This window comes from Rhipicephalus sanguineus, chromosome 6, assembly GCF_013339695.2.
Source record: "Rhipicephalus sanguineus isolate Rsan-2018 chromosome 6, BIME_Rsan_1.4, whole genome shotgun sequence".
Taxonomy (NCBI): Eukaryota; Metazoa; Arthropoda; class Arachnida; order Ixodida; family Ixodidae; genus Rhipicephalus; species Rhipicephalus sanguineus.
Window position 1 is genome coordinate 135,235,521 of NC_051181.1, and position 16,698 is coordinate 135,252,218.

Sequence of the window (16,698 nt, forward strand, 5' to 3'; positions counted from 1 at the left end):
GGCCCAGGGCGACCACCTGAGCTAAGACGCTGGTCGCACGGCGCTCAGCACTGGTTCCTCCTGGACGTTGAGACAGGTCTACACTTTTTCAATTGTTTAGTTTAGCTTATGAAGTAGTGCTCGATATACTTCGTGCGCGCGCGCACGCACGCACGCACGAAAGGACAATATAATTCCGACACGACTCGGGCGTCAAAGGTATAATTAAAGGAGCGCACGCATACATGGCGGGTGTATGTACATGTGTACAGGGTCGACCACTGTCAGAGGGAACACGAGAGCGCGTGCTCTTTTTAACTGTGGTCGACCCTGTACAGCCGGAGACAAGAGTTTACGTCACGTGATCACCCCTACAAATGTGAATTTTTACTCTGTTAATACGTGACGCTCCCAATTTAACGAATGCCTGCATAAACAATACTGCAAGCTGAGACTCCCGATTAGCGCCCATGATTCCAGGCAATTGTGGGCTCAGAGTATTCTTTTTTTTTTTTTTCGCAAATATCATGTCCCGTAAAGCTTTGTTTGCTGGGTGTACTACATGTGAGTATAGCCCAACATGGCAGCCGAAAGTGCAATGTTGGGCTATACACCCACCACCGGCTAACAACGGCCTGCTCACGCGCCGTTGTTAGCCGGTGGCACGAAACAAGCTTCGCTGAAAACAAAAAGTAGGCAAAACGCGCAAAAGTCGCACAAAGAACAGGTGGAGAGAGACAATGAAAGATGCACGCTAATAAAGCGCTCACAACGGCGTTGTGTTAGGAAAACAATAGCGCCTCCGGAAAACGTGCACGCGGAGGTGAACTAGGCTGAAACCTCGATTTTTTTTTTTCCTCAGCATAAGAAACATAGGTCTCGTTAATACTGTGCAGCAGTGCAGAAACGGGATTGCGTGAATTTATGCGCTCATCAACTAGCGTATACTTCATAGTATATAATTCCGAATTCATGGACTGATCGTATGAGTGGTAACATTTGTTAACATTGGCCCCCGGGGCGGGAAATCAAGGTTGTGCTTATAATATGCATAGGATTAGCAAAGTGCCTTCAAGTTAAAGGATGGGAAACATGTGTAGCTATCTTCCATGGTATCTTCACTGGTATACATAGGTGCGCGCAGTGTCCTCCGTTAGGGGGAGCACATATCAAAGCAGCGATTCAGGTGCGGGGCACACTTGGCGCCATCTTGGCGCCCACTTCGATGACTAGGGGGCGGGGGAAGGTATCCCCCCCCCCCACATACACACACACACGCGCACGCCTATAACGGTATCATTCTGGCTTCCAGTGTACTGCGCAGTACTAACGCTATACGGAGTAGCCTCTAGTCCATGCATGCAGGCAAAGGGTGTAGGCCTCGCAGGAAACCATCGTACACGCCAAAGCGGCTTGAAGCAGTGACGCTTAGCTGTATGTACGGCGTGCACAGCCGGAGAAGGGCGCTATGCTGCGGGGCCGAAACAAAGGCGGATCAAGGCCCGTTTAATTCCTCCCAACGCGGCGGGGACGTGATAAAGAGGACGTCGACGCCAGCCCGGTGCGGCCTGCGCCGGCGTCAGCCGAAAGCAACCGCAGGCGCTTCTGGTCTGACACCGCCCCGGCATAATACAATACAACCTCGTCGACAAGCGTTGACCTGCTGACGCGCCAGGTCGCGCGTCAACCGGATGGTGGCGGTTACTATACCGACAGCGGCATTTCCGGCGTGACTTGGTCGTCGTGATTGAATTCGGGACGTCTCTGATGCGACCGAAACGGTGGCGCACGTGCGGTCAGGAGTCCGGTCTTTCGGCACATTGACCATGCAGTAACGAATCCCGCCGAAACATAGACTGGCTTGTGGGGCGTGGTAAGGTATCTGCCTAACTGCACACGCTACATGGGTTGTGAGGGTGCGGTTTTAATATATGGCAGCCTTACCGAACCATAGTTGTGATGGATTGCGAGGCTGTTTAAGGATAGACGTACGTTTTGCGTCGCAGGCGTCAAAACAAAATGTGGAACGGCCACAGTTGACCAAGCGATGTTGCATAAGGTACGAGAACTTTGATCTGACCAGCACGGGGTTTGACGGAGGACAGAGAATTAATCCCGACATGTTTTCTACTAAGACCACCGCTTATGCAGGGCTGAAACTACAAGCTTGAGGGCACGCAGACGGAAAGAGAAAGAATGCTCTTATAAAAGGCAAAAATGTTTTTTTGAAACCACGTGCGTGAGCGCTTATGGGTTACTCTGCATTGGAGCAGGCAACGGAAAAGAGTAACACGAACGAACGCACACACACGCGCGCACACACACACGACATGTAAACTACAAAAAACGACAGCGATACGCAACAAGAGCCACGTTTTATTTCTCATTTACATAAAGACTTTGGTCCAAAGGTCACGTAGTCATCCACGTGACCGAAACCCATCATCAGCTTTTTCCTTAAATCGCTTTATTCAAGGTCACTTTGGAAATCACCTTGCATAGCTTCACTGTACGCGACTGGTACTGAACAATCAAGTAACAGAAAACGAACAAGGCGCTTGCGGAACGAAACGAACGAAAAAATAAAATAAAGTAAACGTTTGTGTATACTACGAGATGAGAGAGCAAAACACATGCGTACAAAACAAACACATTATGATGTGCAGTGAAATTCCATGACATGCCAACAAAAGTGAGATTATAGCACAAACGAAGACATCGAAATAACGCACGAAACCTCCGTAAGAGTTTATACATAATGGACTGAAAATGAAGCGATAGTGCCAACCATGCACTCGCAGCGTTAAAGGCATCTAAACATGTGTTTGAGCAGCATGTTCGTGAAAGATCGTAAACAAGATAAAAAAGAAAAAAAAACAGCACACGGCCACACACACAAGTAATAGAAGACATTGCCATCTTCTACACAAATCTCAGGATGGCACAATAAAACAGGAATCACCCACTTCGATCCTCACTTAAAAATCCAAGCATTGTTGTTCTTTTTCACAATAATACCTGACAACAGCGTCACAAGGCGTACTCGAAAGTGTCTGCGTATGAGTGGCGGATCATTTTAGCATGCAACATACAGCTCACTTGCGAATACAACGCCACCTGTATATTACACGCCGCTTACTGGTGTACTGTTCGGGTTGCGCAAAAGGCCGATTTTCATGAACATTTCTGACCACTGTTAGCGAAACATACAGATAGCGCCAACTACGCCGGACTTTAAAGACTTTATAATGCAAACAATGCCTAGCTATAAAAAAAATATAACTGAATTAAAATCATATTTGGATTGTGTTGCACTTAGTGGCGCTGTCACCACACCAGTGAACGCGCGTCTCGCTTTCTGACCTCTGACTAGGTTCTCAGGGTCCAAAAAAAAAAAAAAAAAACTTGTCAATAGTTTACAGACCACGACGTTAGAGAAAACATTGAATTTCCCTGCAATTTCTCATTATATTAGGTCCAACTGCACAGTACATGTTGTCAGCACGTTCACGAACAGGCCAGAAATCTAAGTTGAAGGCTGCCTGCCGAAGCAGCGGGAATATTAATCGTTTTCGTGTGTCTCGTGATCCCTAAACTTTTGACGGTGACTGAATGCTACGGAAAGCCTTCGTTTTCTGTCGTTCCATGTCATGAGGACCGATCTGTCGCACGAGATTACGAAAGAACTGCTTAATAGTTGCACAAAAAGAAAGTGCACACTAGCTGAACGCAGGACAGAGAATAGACACGAATTTACTAACTGTACCAGGCGTTGCACTGTGCACACGATAAAAACAGGTTTCTCTACAACACAATGTCTCCTGTATCTTTAAACAAAAAACGAACTACAGACGAACAGTTCACAAGAAGTAATTATATAATTCTTTCCTTTCATGCTTCTATGAAGTAATTAACGTTACATAACGATACAACGAAAGTATAACACTTGTGAGAAAGATGTGATAAATTCGCGATATTCTCTGCAGCAGTCATGGGAATGCCTCTTAAAGGACTAGTATTTGTGTCGTCACTGAGCTGCACCCTTCGTGCCCCCGTCGGGGAATGCAACGGACAACTCACGCGGCTAGACAATAGGTCGCTCCAGACACTGCAAAATACTGAACAAAAACACCGGACAGAAAAGCAAATGAAACAAAATAAGGTGACGTCATCGTGTCGTAGTGCCATCTTGCTATCGTCGAATAAGTACGTCAGTGCATTTTATCCCATATAGCACCGGCAATACGACGACTCCATTAGCAGGTACAACATAGAAGTTCCAATAACCCCGTGACACGCTCGCTAAAGCGTGGTCACGTGGGGTGTGACGCACTCGTGCGCTCCAGTACGCTTAGATGCACCAATGGGCCAGAGGCCCAGCTTGAAAATCATGTCGCACGTATAAAGATGTGTTCGTCGCCGACCGGCGTACTCCCAGTTATGTTAGTTCGCGCTCTCGTCCTTTGACTGGTGTCCGTTATAACGAAAGACTCTTTTGTACGAAGTGGACCGAGAACGCCAACATAGAACATCCGTTCGTAAGTCAGCACGATCTTGCGAGCGCCGCGTTGAAGGAGCGGCAGCTTTTCTAACGCACAATGTTTAACAAGTGAGTTATGTGGCTTTTAGATTACATCATTCATTGTCGCTGTTATACTGTTTTATGCTGTTATAACGTACATCTTTTTTTTTTTTGTGCTGCTTCTTGACATTCAGGCGTCCTTACCTTCAAACCGCGAAGCAAACCAACACTCGTTCAACAATTTTCGCGAACAGCGGCACCTGCATCACACACTTTCGGAGCTACATTCTATCTACATTCACATTTCTACGTTGTCGTTAAACTACAAAGGCGTCTCGTTCTATAGATATCTCATGCCGTTACACAATAGCTGGCTGAATCATCGCAATCGCACCCGTTCACGAGCGGCGCCTCAGTTGTGCGTGCAAGGCAGTTTTCTACAGTGACTTCCAGTGGGTCGCAGCTATACATACAGGCAACGAGCGAAAGCTGGCACGGCTTTACAGCAAATGCCTCGCCGCTTAAAGTGAACAGAAAACACCTTTGGGCAGGTCCCACCTTTCACCACCTTTGAAGCACCTTTGAAACACCTATGTTGAAACACCCTTGACCTTTGGGCAGGCCTCACGGGTGGTCCAGTTCAGGCCCCGTCACCGGAGATGGCCAGCGGGTTAATGTAGGGTACAATGAGCATGAAATACAAACAGAACTCGGAACGTGAGTTTGCCTTCTTCAGATTAAATGTTCCCAACGTTCAAAGGCTTACGATGAGAAGTTCACTTCCTGCAAAAAACGTGCCAGCTTCCTTACACGGAAGTACACATTAGCCGCCTGTAGACAGAAAATAAGAGTGCAGCCCAACGTAACTGTCAGCCAGAACATGCGTAACAAAGCTTCATAGTTTTCTCCCTGAAATGAACACTGCTATTGTGATACTGCGCAGACTTTAGAAGCTCATAAATGAATTATTACTCCTAGAGTCTGCCAGCGCTTGCAAATGCAGTAATGCCACAGGATCAGAATGAGCGCTCAAGTGACGGTCGCGGCACATTGGCTGAGGCACCACACCGCTCTGGAACCACGTTACGCTGAAGAGATTCGCTAAGCTATTACACCTCGACCTATACACACACCGTACGCCGAAAATGGTCAAGTGTGCTGTGCTCAAGTGTAGAAAGCAAGTTGCCTGCTTCCCTGGTTACGTTAGGCACTGGATTCGTGCGCTACACCAAACTAATGACACTACGACGCAGGTACAGACGCCCTCGGGCCGCTTGCTATCTGAAACTCCCTACGGCCTTGGAGAGCTTTATACGTCACCTAGCGCAGTTTAGCTAATATAGATGATTGAATAACCGGATATGACCGCGTCCACGCGGAGACTCCCGATTTCACACCCGTATCAAAAGAAAAAAAAAAAACCGATGCGGGCACCCTGTAGAGAGCAGATTGCGCGTTGGTCGAACGTAGCCGCCGCTGAACAGTGCCGACTCGCTCATGCGTGGCATTCACCCCAGTGCCTCAACAAAAACAAACGTCGCTCCGTTCGGTTCTCACTGATCATAGAACCGAGAGGCTTGTTCACCAATGCTACCCAACGCAGCACGTGCCTCCTGTGCTGTGCTGTGTTAGAGTGCGTTGCAATGTTTTCCAATCACGGATACCGTCGTCGCCGGTACCTGGGCTGCTGTTCACTCCCGTAGAACCACGTCCCGAGCCGGTTTAATTTAAGAATTTCTCTCTGTCTCTCAACTTTTACTTTCTTTCGACATTCTCCTCAACAGTCCCCAAGTGTAGGGCAGCGTACCAGAGTTGACCTTTTCATTAATTATTTTTCTCTGCATTTCCCCTATCATCTGTCTCTCCCTCTTTTAATTCAATTATTTTCCTTTATCACCCACCGTTCACGAGATGCCGATATTGATAGTAACATGACCGAAGCGCCGATTTCAGCGACACAAAGCGTGAAAAGCAATAAGAAGCGTTGGAACACAGTCCTTACATTGTTATTCCAGCAGCAGAACTCTGCTCTGAAGAAGCAAGTCGCTGGTTCGAATCCGCACCTTCTACAGGGCACGTAACGTCGTTTATTACGGATCAGATCCCTGCTTACTTATCCTGTACCATTCAGGAAATTCAGATTCTTCAGGGCACGACGGCTGCGACGGATATGGTTGGCGAACGCGCAGGAATGCGAGGTTGGGTCACAGTGACCGCCTTGAATATGGTCCGCAAGTGTACACGTAACGGACAGGTGACATGGGAATGACGCTTCCCTGACAAAAGCGCCAGCGCGTGCCAACCCTGAGGTTATATTACGACTTCCAACAAAACGTTGAATAACTTAAAGGGGCAATGACACGAAAAGTTTTCAGCTGTCGTCATTTTTTTTCTTTGCGTCAACTGAAAGGTCAAGCCCTCAAAGCCTAGAAAATGTACTGGTAAGCGAGAAGGCGCCCTCAAAAATGAATTACAGCATGTTTTTAAAAGTTACTTTCGGTTCATACCGCACCCTGATGTCACGACACGGCATGAGCTTCCTTCTCGTCACGTGCTCGCGAAAGATATCATGACGTTTCCACGGCCGCTTCGCTCCGTGGCTCCGCTGGTGATGCACAAGCGGGCATTTTGTATGTTTCGGTACGTGACGTCATAAAGACTAGCTATACTGGTGAGTGAAGTCATCAGAATTGATAATGTAGCCTGACGTCACGCTAGTGTCGATTTCAGTAGGTGTGCAAATAGAAAACTGGCTTTAACGTCAAAATAAAGTATCAGCATTTCCCGAGCTTCGAACTTGCTCAGAGCCGTCTGTGTACAAAGGAGATTCGCATGGCTGAGTAAAGTCAGCTTCGAAAATTTGTGTCAGTGCTCCTTTAAAGCTTTTACATTACGTACTATACCCCTGCCGGCAACTTACTTTCAGCTACGTAGCATCCCAGTGAACAAACTCTCGCTTTAGACTTAGGCTGGAAGACACGCCGTGACTTCGCGAAGAGCTCGCGAAATCGCGCGCAAAAAGGGAGCGTTGTTCGCAGCAACATTACGGGAAGAGACGATTACCCGCGGGCGCGCAACACGCCGGCCGTCGGTACAGGGTGCCCGCACGCTGAAGCTGGCGCCGCGCTCGTACATTGAAAAACAATGGGCCCCGTGGCAAGAAGGGGCACGACGGGCGATGCCGGAAGCGGAAAGAGGCACGTCGTCACGACTCGAATATGTGTAGGTCCAGCCGGATGACCACTTCGCCCTGGTCCACCTCGTAGAGCCGCAGCTGCTTGGTGATGGGACCCCGCGTCTGCCGGGTCTCCTGGACGATGTCCCACACGCGCACCTCGGTGCGGCCGAGGAAGTCTAAACGGTACATGGGATAGAGAGGACGAAGACGAAGGGGAAATGTTAGGTATGTGTGTAAATGAGGACAATTCGCGTTCACTTGTTTTACACGATAGAGTGAAACAAGAACTACGCTTTGTGGATCTCACTTGTTATGTGTCATTGCGTTTCATTACAGGTTTGGAGGTAGAGTACTGACTACATTGGAAGAGCAAAGAGAAACCAGCACGCATGAAGGTTTGACTAGTTGGTGTCTTGCATAGCTAATGAATGAATAAGCACGACAGGATACAAACAAAATAGACAGGCCCAGTGCCATATAAAATGTCTATTTGCGGGGAGTAGTATTGAAATACGTATATAGAAATATTAAATATGTATAGCCTTCTGTTTCCGTATGCACCGCAAGCGTTATCACAAAATGCCACACAAAGCCACGCACAAATAAGTCAAAGTCAACCTGTCCAATGTCAGTTGAAGTTTACGAAACCTCCGCAAACGACTGCACTTCGTATCACCCGAGCGCGGTAAAGAGTGGTGTGCGATTTGCATGTACTTTTTAAGCAAAAAGCAATTATATACCCGAAGACCTATAGACGTTTCAGATATATAACTACTTATTATGCAGGTACGATTTCTGGAAAGAGGGTAAACGCCAATTTTAGAGGCCAAATAAAACCTTTTACAGAATGCGATTGACAGCAGACGAATAAATGTAATTCATTTCAATCTTAATACATATTAATGAAATGTGGTGCTCTCCTGCGAACTCATGGCGATAGCCATCACGAAAACGTAATTCTCGAGAGCTAAGTAGAGGCGCGTAATGTTAATGCCATAAGCAGCCTTCATATTTTTGGTGAACAGAAATCGCGCCCCGGAAGCACTGTCACGAACCTACGCTGTCGCATCCTCCACACCATGAGCTGTATCGCAAAAATCAACGCGGCAAACACAGGCGCCCGAGTGATGGCAAATTTGTTAAGGCGCTACTTTCACACCTGGCAGCGGACTCGCACATAGCCAGCAAAACAGCGCGCTAACTGTCGGCGCCATGACGCGACAGTCAGAAAAACAGAACAAAAAGAATGATAAGTTAGGATACAGCGGGGAAACCAGATAACGCTAAGGATGATAAGGACAGACAAAAGTAACGAAAACACGCCGCGCGCGGAAACACGTCGCGCATCCTGTAACGACTGCTCCTGCCTACATCGCCGCAGAGCTGCAGCCGTCTGCGCAACATCTCGCGCCCCTGCGCGACAACGCGCGAGTGATTTGTCGCTTCACTGCATTACACGGACGCATTGCGGGCGCGGGAAACGTATGCTCCAGGCACCGGCGTATTCACCGTCGACGCGCCGCGGTTTGCCGCTCGGTGGAAATAAGGGGACCAGACACACCGCGTACGTTTCTCCCACTTCCCAACTTTACGTGCACGTAAACACAGCCGTTCTATACCCTCCCCTCACCCTCACTCTCCTTGCTTCCTTTCATAGCGGACGTGCGTCCTAGTTGCATCATAACGCGGGGGTCGCGAGCTGCTAACACGGCCCGACCATGCATTTTCTCACGCTCTCTTTCCTTTGTAAGCGCGTTGTTCTGTCGTCGGCGTCGTCGCTGTCAGCCGTTATTCACGGTACAGAAATGAAAGACCGTGCCTGAACAATGTTACAGATGCCGCTGGCGTGGCGCCGTTACCACGACCAGGATCAGCGTGTGACGGTGATCCTGGTCACACGGTGGAGACATAAAAGGAAAGAATGATAATAATATCTAGGGTTCCACGTGCCAAAATCACGATATTATTATGAGGCATGTGATAGTAGAGGGCTCCGGAAATTTCGACCATCTGGTGTTCTTTAACATGCAATGACATCGGACAGTACACGAGCCTCTATAGCATTTCGCCACCATCGAAATACGACCGCCGCGGCCGGCAACGAACCCGCGACCGTCGGGTCAGCAGTTAAAGGGACACTAAAAGCAAATATTAAGTCGACGTTGATTGTTGAAATAGCAGCCCAGAAACCTCATACCGCTGCTTTTGTGCCAAGGAAGTGCTTATTTTGAAATAAAATCACGTTTTTAGTGGTCCGCATCGCATTAGCGCGCTTCAAATCTCCCGCCTGAAAATACGACTCTCATACGTCACTGCTGCCGTGCCCAACGTTGCCCGCTTTTACTGCGCGGCCGCCGACACTAGTAGAAGCCGAGCGGAAGTAGCGGGACCCACAGTAGCAACAACGGCGCTGCGGCAAAGACTTGCTCGGATGGGCACATCCAAAGCCGTCACCAAGTTGCGGTTGGTCTCGTAATCCTCAGTACGAAAGTGCAGCGAGCACACACGCAGAGGTTTTGACTGTTTAGCACACTGGCGCAATGGCATGACACTAAGCCACTTCGAGCGTAAGGGTTCATTCCGCGGCACCCAGTGAAAAGACACACCGGTTTCCTTGCTGCAGCACTGGCGTTGTGCACCATTCGGGCATCCGGCAATATCACGCGCATGCGGCATTTTGTCGAACTTTCTATCAGAGCGACTTTCACGAGCGCGCAAAACACGCACGGCAGTACGCGATCCCGAAACTATCACTGAGACGGGCGAGGCACAGTTCGGCGAAAACGGAACCTTGGAACCACGCGCGCCGTTCCCCATGGCAACGCCATGGAGGTTTTGTTTTCCATGAATCAAGCGGAAACGAACAAACAGCATTTTATTACGTCTTTTGATGCTCGGAATGTTCTTTTTTTACTGCTGCTAGTTTGATTACTAGTGATTTATTGTAGGCCGACTTCCCTACGTCATCGGGATCACTTCGAAAATGTCCCACTCGTGGCGCTCATCATGTGATACATTTAGCTTAATTTCTCGGTAAGTAGGGCACTGCTGTTGATAATATTGCCGTTTTAGAAGCTGTCATACATTGGACTTTCACTCTGACATAAATTGTTATTTGCCTTTAGTGTCCCTTTAAGACACCGTACCAACTGTACCACCGAGGCGGACGATGGAAAGAAAGAAAGAAAGAAAGAAAGAAAGAAAGAAAGAAAGAAAGAAAGAAAGAAAGAAAGAAAGAAAGAAAGAAAGAAAGAAAGAAAGAAAGAAAGAAAGAAAGAAAGAAAGAAAGAAAGAAAGAAAGAAAGAAAGAAAGAAAGAAAGAAAGAAAGAAAGAAAGAAAGAAAGAAAGACATCACTGAGCCTAACACCTGCCAACATGAGCCAATGCTGCAGAGCTGGCAGCATGCGAATAAACACGGTAGGCCAGGTGAAGTCTCTCCGCTCTTCGCGAATCCGGGAGTGTGCACTAAAAAAGTCACAGTTTCGCCGCAAGGGCGAAGCAATGAATGCGATAGCAAGAAACTAATGCTATACGAAGTGAGGCTCGTCAATGGATACTCTCAGTTTGAACAGCGCTCCTGTTGCAAAGGCGGCCGAAGCAGCGAAGGAAACTAGCGTGCTTCAAGTGTCGAGCTGTGACACTTGATAGCTCGCGCTCATCGTCTGTTTGTTCGTTTAGCGGCGTCCCTTGAGCTCGAGTGACTATCCTACGCTCCGTAACATGAGCGCGGACACCACGATGAAAGCTTGAAACAACCCTCTTCCCCTCACCACCAGAAAACCGCGCGAGCAGACAGCGGAAGGGCAAGGTTCTCCCTCCGCAAATATAAGAAGCGAGCGAGCTCGCCGACGACTTTTAAATGCGCCCGTCGTGCTCCTAGCGCCATCTCGCTGATAATGAAGAAACGCTTATAAGTGCCGGCCGTCTCTGAGTCCGTCCTGCGGTAAAGGGTATGTATATAACGCTCGCCGTTAGCTACGTAGAGGATCTGCGTTTCGTGGCGTAGCGGTTAGCGCCACTCGCTGCGGAGCAAGAGGTCCCTGGTTCGATTCCGCGCTTCGGAAACATTTTTTTCTGAATTATTTTTCTTTGTGGCTTTTATATATATATATATATATATATATATATATATATATTGTAAGGAAGAAGAGACAGAGACAGCACCCTAGCTGCAGGCCGGCTGTTCTATTCTTCTCAGCTTCGTCCTTCTCCTCGTCTCCATTGACGCCCGATGTCTCTGGAGGCGGTCTAGGTGACTCTTCGGGAGCCGTGGTTGTGATGTCCAGCGCACGTTTCTTCATGACTGATATTCCGTCAGCAGGCATTGGGAATAGCGACGGGGAAACTTTCATGCGCTCGTCCCGGGAAACCTTCTCGCTGAATGCCTGCGTGTTGGACACATTGCACTCCATCGCGTCAAACCGTTGATGGTCTGTAGTCAGGTACTGCGAGCCTTTTCCTTTCAGAACGGCTGCTCTCAACATTACACACAGGCATGTCCTGGAATCTTCCAGATGGGTGCATCGGGTAAACGTGGTCGCCACTACATTCTTGGTCTCATTGAAAGCAAGGTGGCCATCTGCGCATTCGGGCAATGAATGCGCTTGAAGTTGCGGATGAGTTAGCTCAGATGGCTCTTCGCACACATTAGTAATGGTCTTCGATTCGTCCGGCTTCTGGACAAACAGCGTGCCGAGTCCAAGAGGAGCCGTCACGTCCGGGTCACCAAGGGAAGATGAGTTTGGGGCACGCGTTACCAAGTGCTGTGGAGAGAATGTTGTCTCGACTTGTCGTGGTGGTAAGCTGCACTGTACAGTAGCAGCCACGAGGTGGTGCCCCTTCAGAGCTCCATCCTCGGTAGCGGTGAGGTTTGACTGGGTGGTGGCAGCGAGGTGGTAGTCGATCGGCCCAAAGGCAGCTATGAGCCTGGTGCTCCACTCGTCCCAGGATTGCTGCCTCACGCCTTCGTACTTGTGCCACGCCGCGGCACCTTCCCGAAGGCGGTCTACCGCCATGGACCATTTCTGCGCCTCCGTCCAGGCTTCGCGATCTCCCAGGGCGTTGACGGTTGCCACCCATTTTTCGGCGTCGTCCTGGAAGCCGCGGAACTCCGGTAGTACGAAGGTAGCCTGGGATGGTGATACGGCAGGCGCGAAACGGCAGAGTGTGTGCGCGAAGTCACCAAGTTGGATAGAGACCTGGCTGAGGGTAGACCGGAGCTCTCTACGTTGCTCAGGCGAGCTGGCCTCGAGGTCTAGCGAGGTGGCCACATCCAACATGGCGTTGATGGCTGTCAGTGCCGGAATGATGAGAGGAAACAGCGCAGAACTCGACGCTGTCAAGGCGTTGGCCGTGACGCGGAGTCGCGCAATGGTACGCCGCAGGTGCGCGGCGCTCTCCGATGGTTCGCGTGCGGAGCCAGTCATGTCGGACCAGTAGGCGGTGGTGGTTGGGCCTACGACGGCGGGCTGCTGGTCCGAAGGAGCTCGTACCGCATCCCAAAGCGACTCAGGTGCCGATGGAGCCCTGAATGAGAGGATGTCGCCAGAATGTAGTGGCGACCACGTTTACCCGATGCACCCATCTGGAAGATTCCAGGACATGCCTGTGTGTAATGTTGAGAGCAGCCGTTCTGAAAGGAAAAGGCTCGCAGTACCTGACTACAGACCATCAACGGTTTGACGCGATGGAGTGCAATGTGTCCAACACGCAGGCATTCAGCGAGAAGGTTTCCCGGGACGAGGGAAAGGAGGAGAGCGAGCGCCCCCTTGACAGCGTGGAGGATTCGGCAGTAGAAGGGAACATTTCAATTCCCACAAAACCGCAGAAGGTTCCTGACGAATGTCCTGACCTTCTTCCCGGTGTTTACAAGCATGGGGTTTTAACCGAAAAGAAACGCCGAGACACCTTGCCAGCTACGGTGCCGCCTCGGATGCTGTTTCGGCATCCGTCCCCGGGCATGCCACATCCGCCGTTACCTCCGAGACAAAGCCAAAGCCGGCCGCCGGAAGCATGTTTTTTGCGATTTAGCCAGGGTCGTCCACCAGACCCACGAGCCAAGAAGGCAGATGCACCAGCCAAGTCAAAGCGTGGCCGATACCGGCCACCGCGATGCAGCCAAAGCCGCCCACCAGAGACACTTTCGGCAGTTCCGCGCGCTCGCAGTCATGGCCGAGTGTGAGGACGAAGATCGACACCGGGGCTCTGGCGCGCGTGGACAGCTAGCGGGTAGAGGGAGAGGAAGAAGAGGTTCAGATTAGAACAGCTTGCCCGAGAAACGGGTGTTGTCTCTGTCTGGTTCTTCACAATATATATATATACATACTTATACATATACGGTGCATGACGGCGACGGCAAAATTCAGCCGAGACTGTCCATATAATTGCTATCGCAATAATAACTAAAATATGTTCTCGCATAACAAAACAGAAAAAAAATAGCGGAATTCACCTCGACCTTTTTCCTTTACGCTCCACATTTTTTCTCGTCAACTCTCCCTTCCTGCGAGTACGTGCGGCTGCGTCCGTAGATGGGAGATGATTTCGCGCGTCGGGACACGGGACCGTAAAAAAAAAATTTTTTTTTACATTTTATATGCGAGAACGGCACAGTGCGTGGAATATATGCGACGCGTTCGCGTAAAGCCACAGAAGGCACATAAAGCCGCATAACACGTATATAGTAAAAAAGCGGTACAAGTGACGCGGTTATGTGATTCGCGTATATGCACGGGGGATTACGCACTCAAAACGGCGCGTGGCCTGTCGCTACGGCGACGTTATAAGAACAAGAAAAGAAGGCTATATATATATATATATATATATATATATATATATATATATATATATATATATATATATATATATATATATATATATATATATATATATATATATATATATAAAGCAATAAGCTAGCGAAGACCTTCACGTCATGAATTCTGCCGTTCTATATACACACACACTCGGGGGGGGGAGGGGGGAGGAGTTGGTACACACACATAATAACAAAAATGGAAGCAGGATACTTGGGAATGTTTAAGCATGGCATAAGCAGGGCAGTCTTGGCTTCCTTATTCTATCTATTCTCTCGTATTACAACCTGCCCCGTTTCCAAGCGTACGGGATCCTTTTCACTTCTCGTTAACCCCTCCGCCTTTCCCCTCTCCTCCGTTTGTCTCTCTCTCTCTCTGCCTACGGTACAGATAAAATGGTAGCTTGGGCTAGTTGGTGATTCAATATCGACATGTTTGCACAGCGCAACAGAACGAGGGCAGAGGAGAGGACACAACACAGGCGCTGATTTCAACCAAGCTTTACTAGCGAAACCTGGCAGAAATCTATCGACAAGATACGACCATGAAATGAGTAGAACCTGCGCACGATAGTTTGTGCATGATATCACACAAACTATCGTGCGCAGGTTATACTCATTTCATGTTCATATGATGACATGACATGACAAGAACTTTATTGGAGTCCTGAGGAACTCAAATCTGGGGATGTCTCACATATTTCTGCTGGCTTCGCTAATAAATTTTAGTTGAAGTCAGCGCCTGTGTTATGTCCCCCCCTCTGTCCTCGTTCAATTTGTGCTTTGCAAACTCCACTGTACAGATACCGCATGCGCAACCTCTACGCCATACGCAGTGTATGCGCTCACCGTTGGGCGAGAAGAGCTCCCGGTTGAAGACGGTGAGGCAGAGGACGTCCCTACGCAGGTCCCTGACCAGGAACTGCATGGAGCTGTTCCACTGCGGGCTGCTCGTGGCCGTCTCGACGTGCGTCTTGTGCTCCTGGCAGGCCATGCTCACCTCGCAGTACGGGTCGCACTGGCCTGTCGTCGTCAAGTCGCCGGTGGGAGACGCGCGGAACAAGAGGCACACAATAAAGGACTCCGACGGAGCCAAGTCCGAAGCTCCCGAAAACTGTACACTCATTACAGCGCGACACAATGAACCTCGAACACTGATAGGATAAACGTTATCCAGGATTTCAGGTCAGGTACAGACGGATTGAGACGCGACATCATTTTTTCCGAATCATTATTCGACATCATTTTTATCACGGGCAAGTGCCCGTGATAACCGTGTCACGTTGCTGCAAATCTGGCTGCTAAAGGTGAGGTAGGCTCTGATGTAAGTCTTGGAGTCAGAATTACGCCGATATGACACGAACTGTACACAGTGGAAACGAAAGTACGTGCATTACTTAGCCCTAAATTTTCGCGTTTCAATCCGTGAGTACTGTACGCATCACATCCCCTCATGGCGGCGCCTACAACGCCGTCAACTCTCCAACCTCATCGGATATTCCAGCTCGAACTAGCGACTATATTAAAGGGGTACTGACACAAAATTTCGCGGCCGAGATAGCCTGCTGGATCGATTTCCGTGTACGTGCGTGTACCATCTGCGAAATATCGACAGCGAATAAAGCTTGGAAGGTATTTTATATGAATATTGAAGTTCGCGTGCGCGATCCAGCATTATAGGGCGCACCTATCGCATTGACACCCTCGGAGGTGACCCGAGGTGACCCCCCTACTTCCCATACGTAACCGTTGTAGCCGGTACAACAAGTTGTGATGACGTCGTAGCCGCCATTTTTGTTTTGACGCGCTCGCCGCTGCGCTGTTGGTGTCTCAAGGAAATCGTCGCCAACAGACGACGATGAGGAGAAGGACGACAACGAGGACGATGATGGCGACGTCATCGCGCAGCACGTGCGGCAAGCGTGCGAATGCGAGGAGACGACGCGAACAGCGCGGAAGTGCGTCACACTTCTGTGTGCTGACGTGATCGAGCGCTGCAGCCGCTAGGTGGTGATAGTTGCACCCGGAGGCTTGTCGTTTTTGAAACCGAAACTGACACTGGTCGGTAATGAGGAGCCTGTAATTAATTATCTGTCGCGCGCTGCAGCAAACGATGTGCCGTGTTATGACTAACAGGCCCCCAGCAACACATTGCAGCAAAAAAACGCGAGGCCAAAGTTTTTGTGTCAGTACCCCTTTAAGAT

General features: G+C 49.3%; 1 protein-coding gene across 2 annotated transcripts in view; it reads right to left on the bottom strand.

Moving 5' to 3' along the window:
* Window positions 1-2,335: 2,335 nt before the first annotated feature.
* LOC119396497 (intersectin-1) overlaps window positions 2,336-16,698 on the bottom strand; it is an 88,696-nt gene continuing 74,333 nt past the window's right edge. For both annotated transcript variants that reach the window (XM_049417123.1, XM_049417122.1), the window contains 2 exons: window positions 15,344-15,517; window positions 2,336-7,855 (listed from right to left, as the gene is read on the bottom strand). In XM_049417123.1, the coding sequence (XP_049273080.1) occupies window positions 7,707-7,855; window positions 15,344-15,517 (323 nt within the window). In that variant the 3' untranslated portion in view covers window positions 2,336-7,706. The remainder of the gene's footprint in view (window positions 7,856-15,343; window positions 15,518-16,698) is intronic.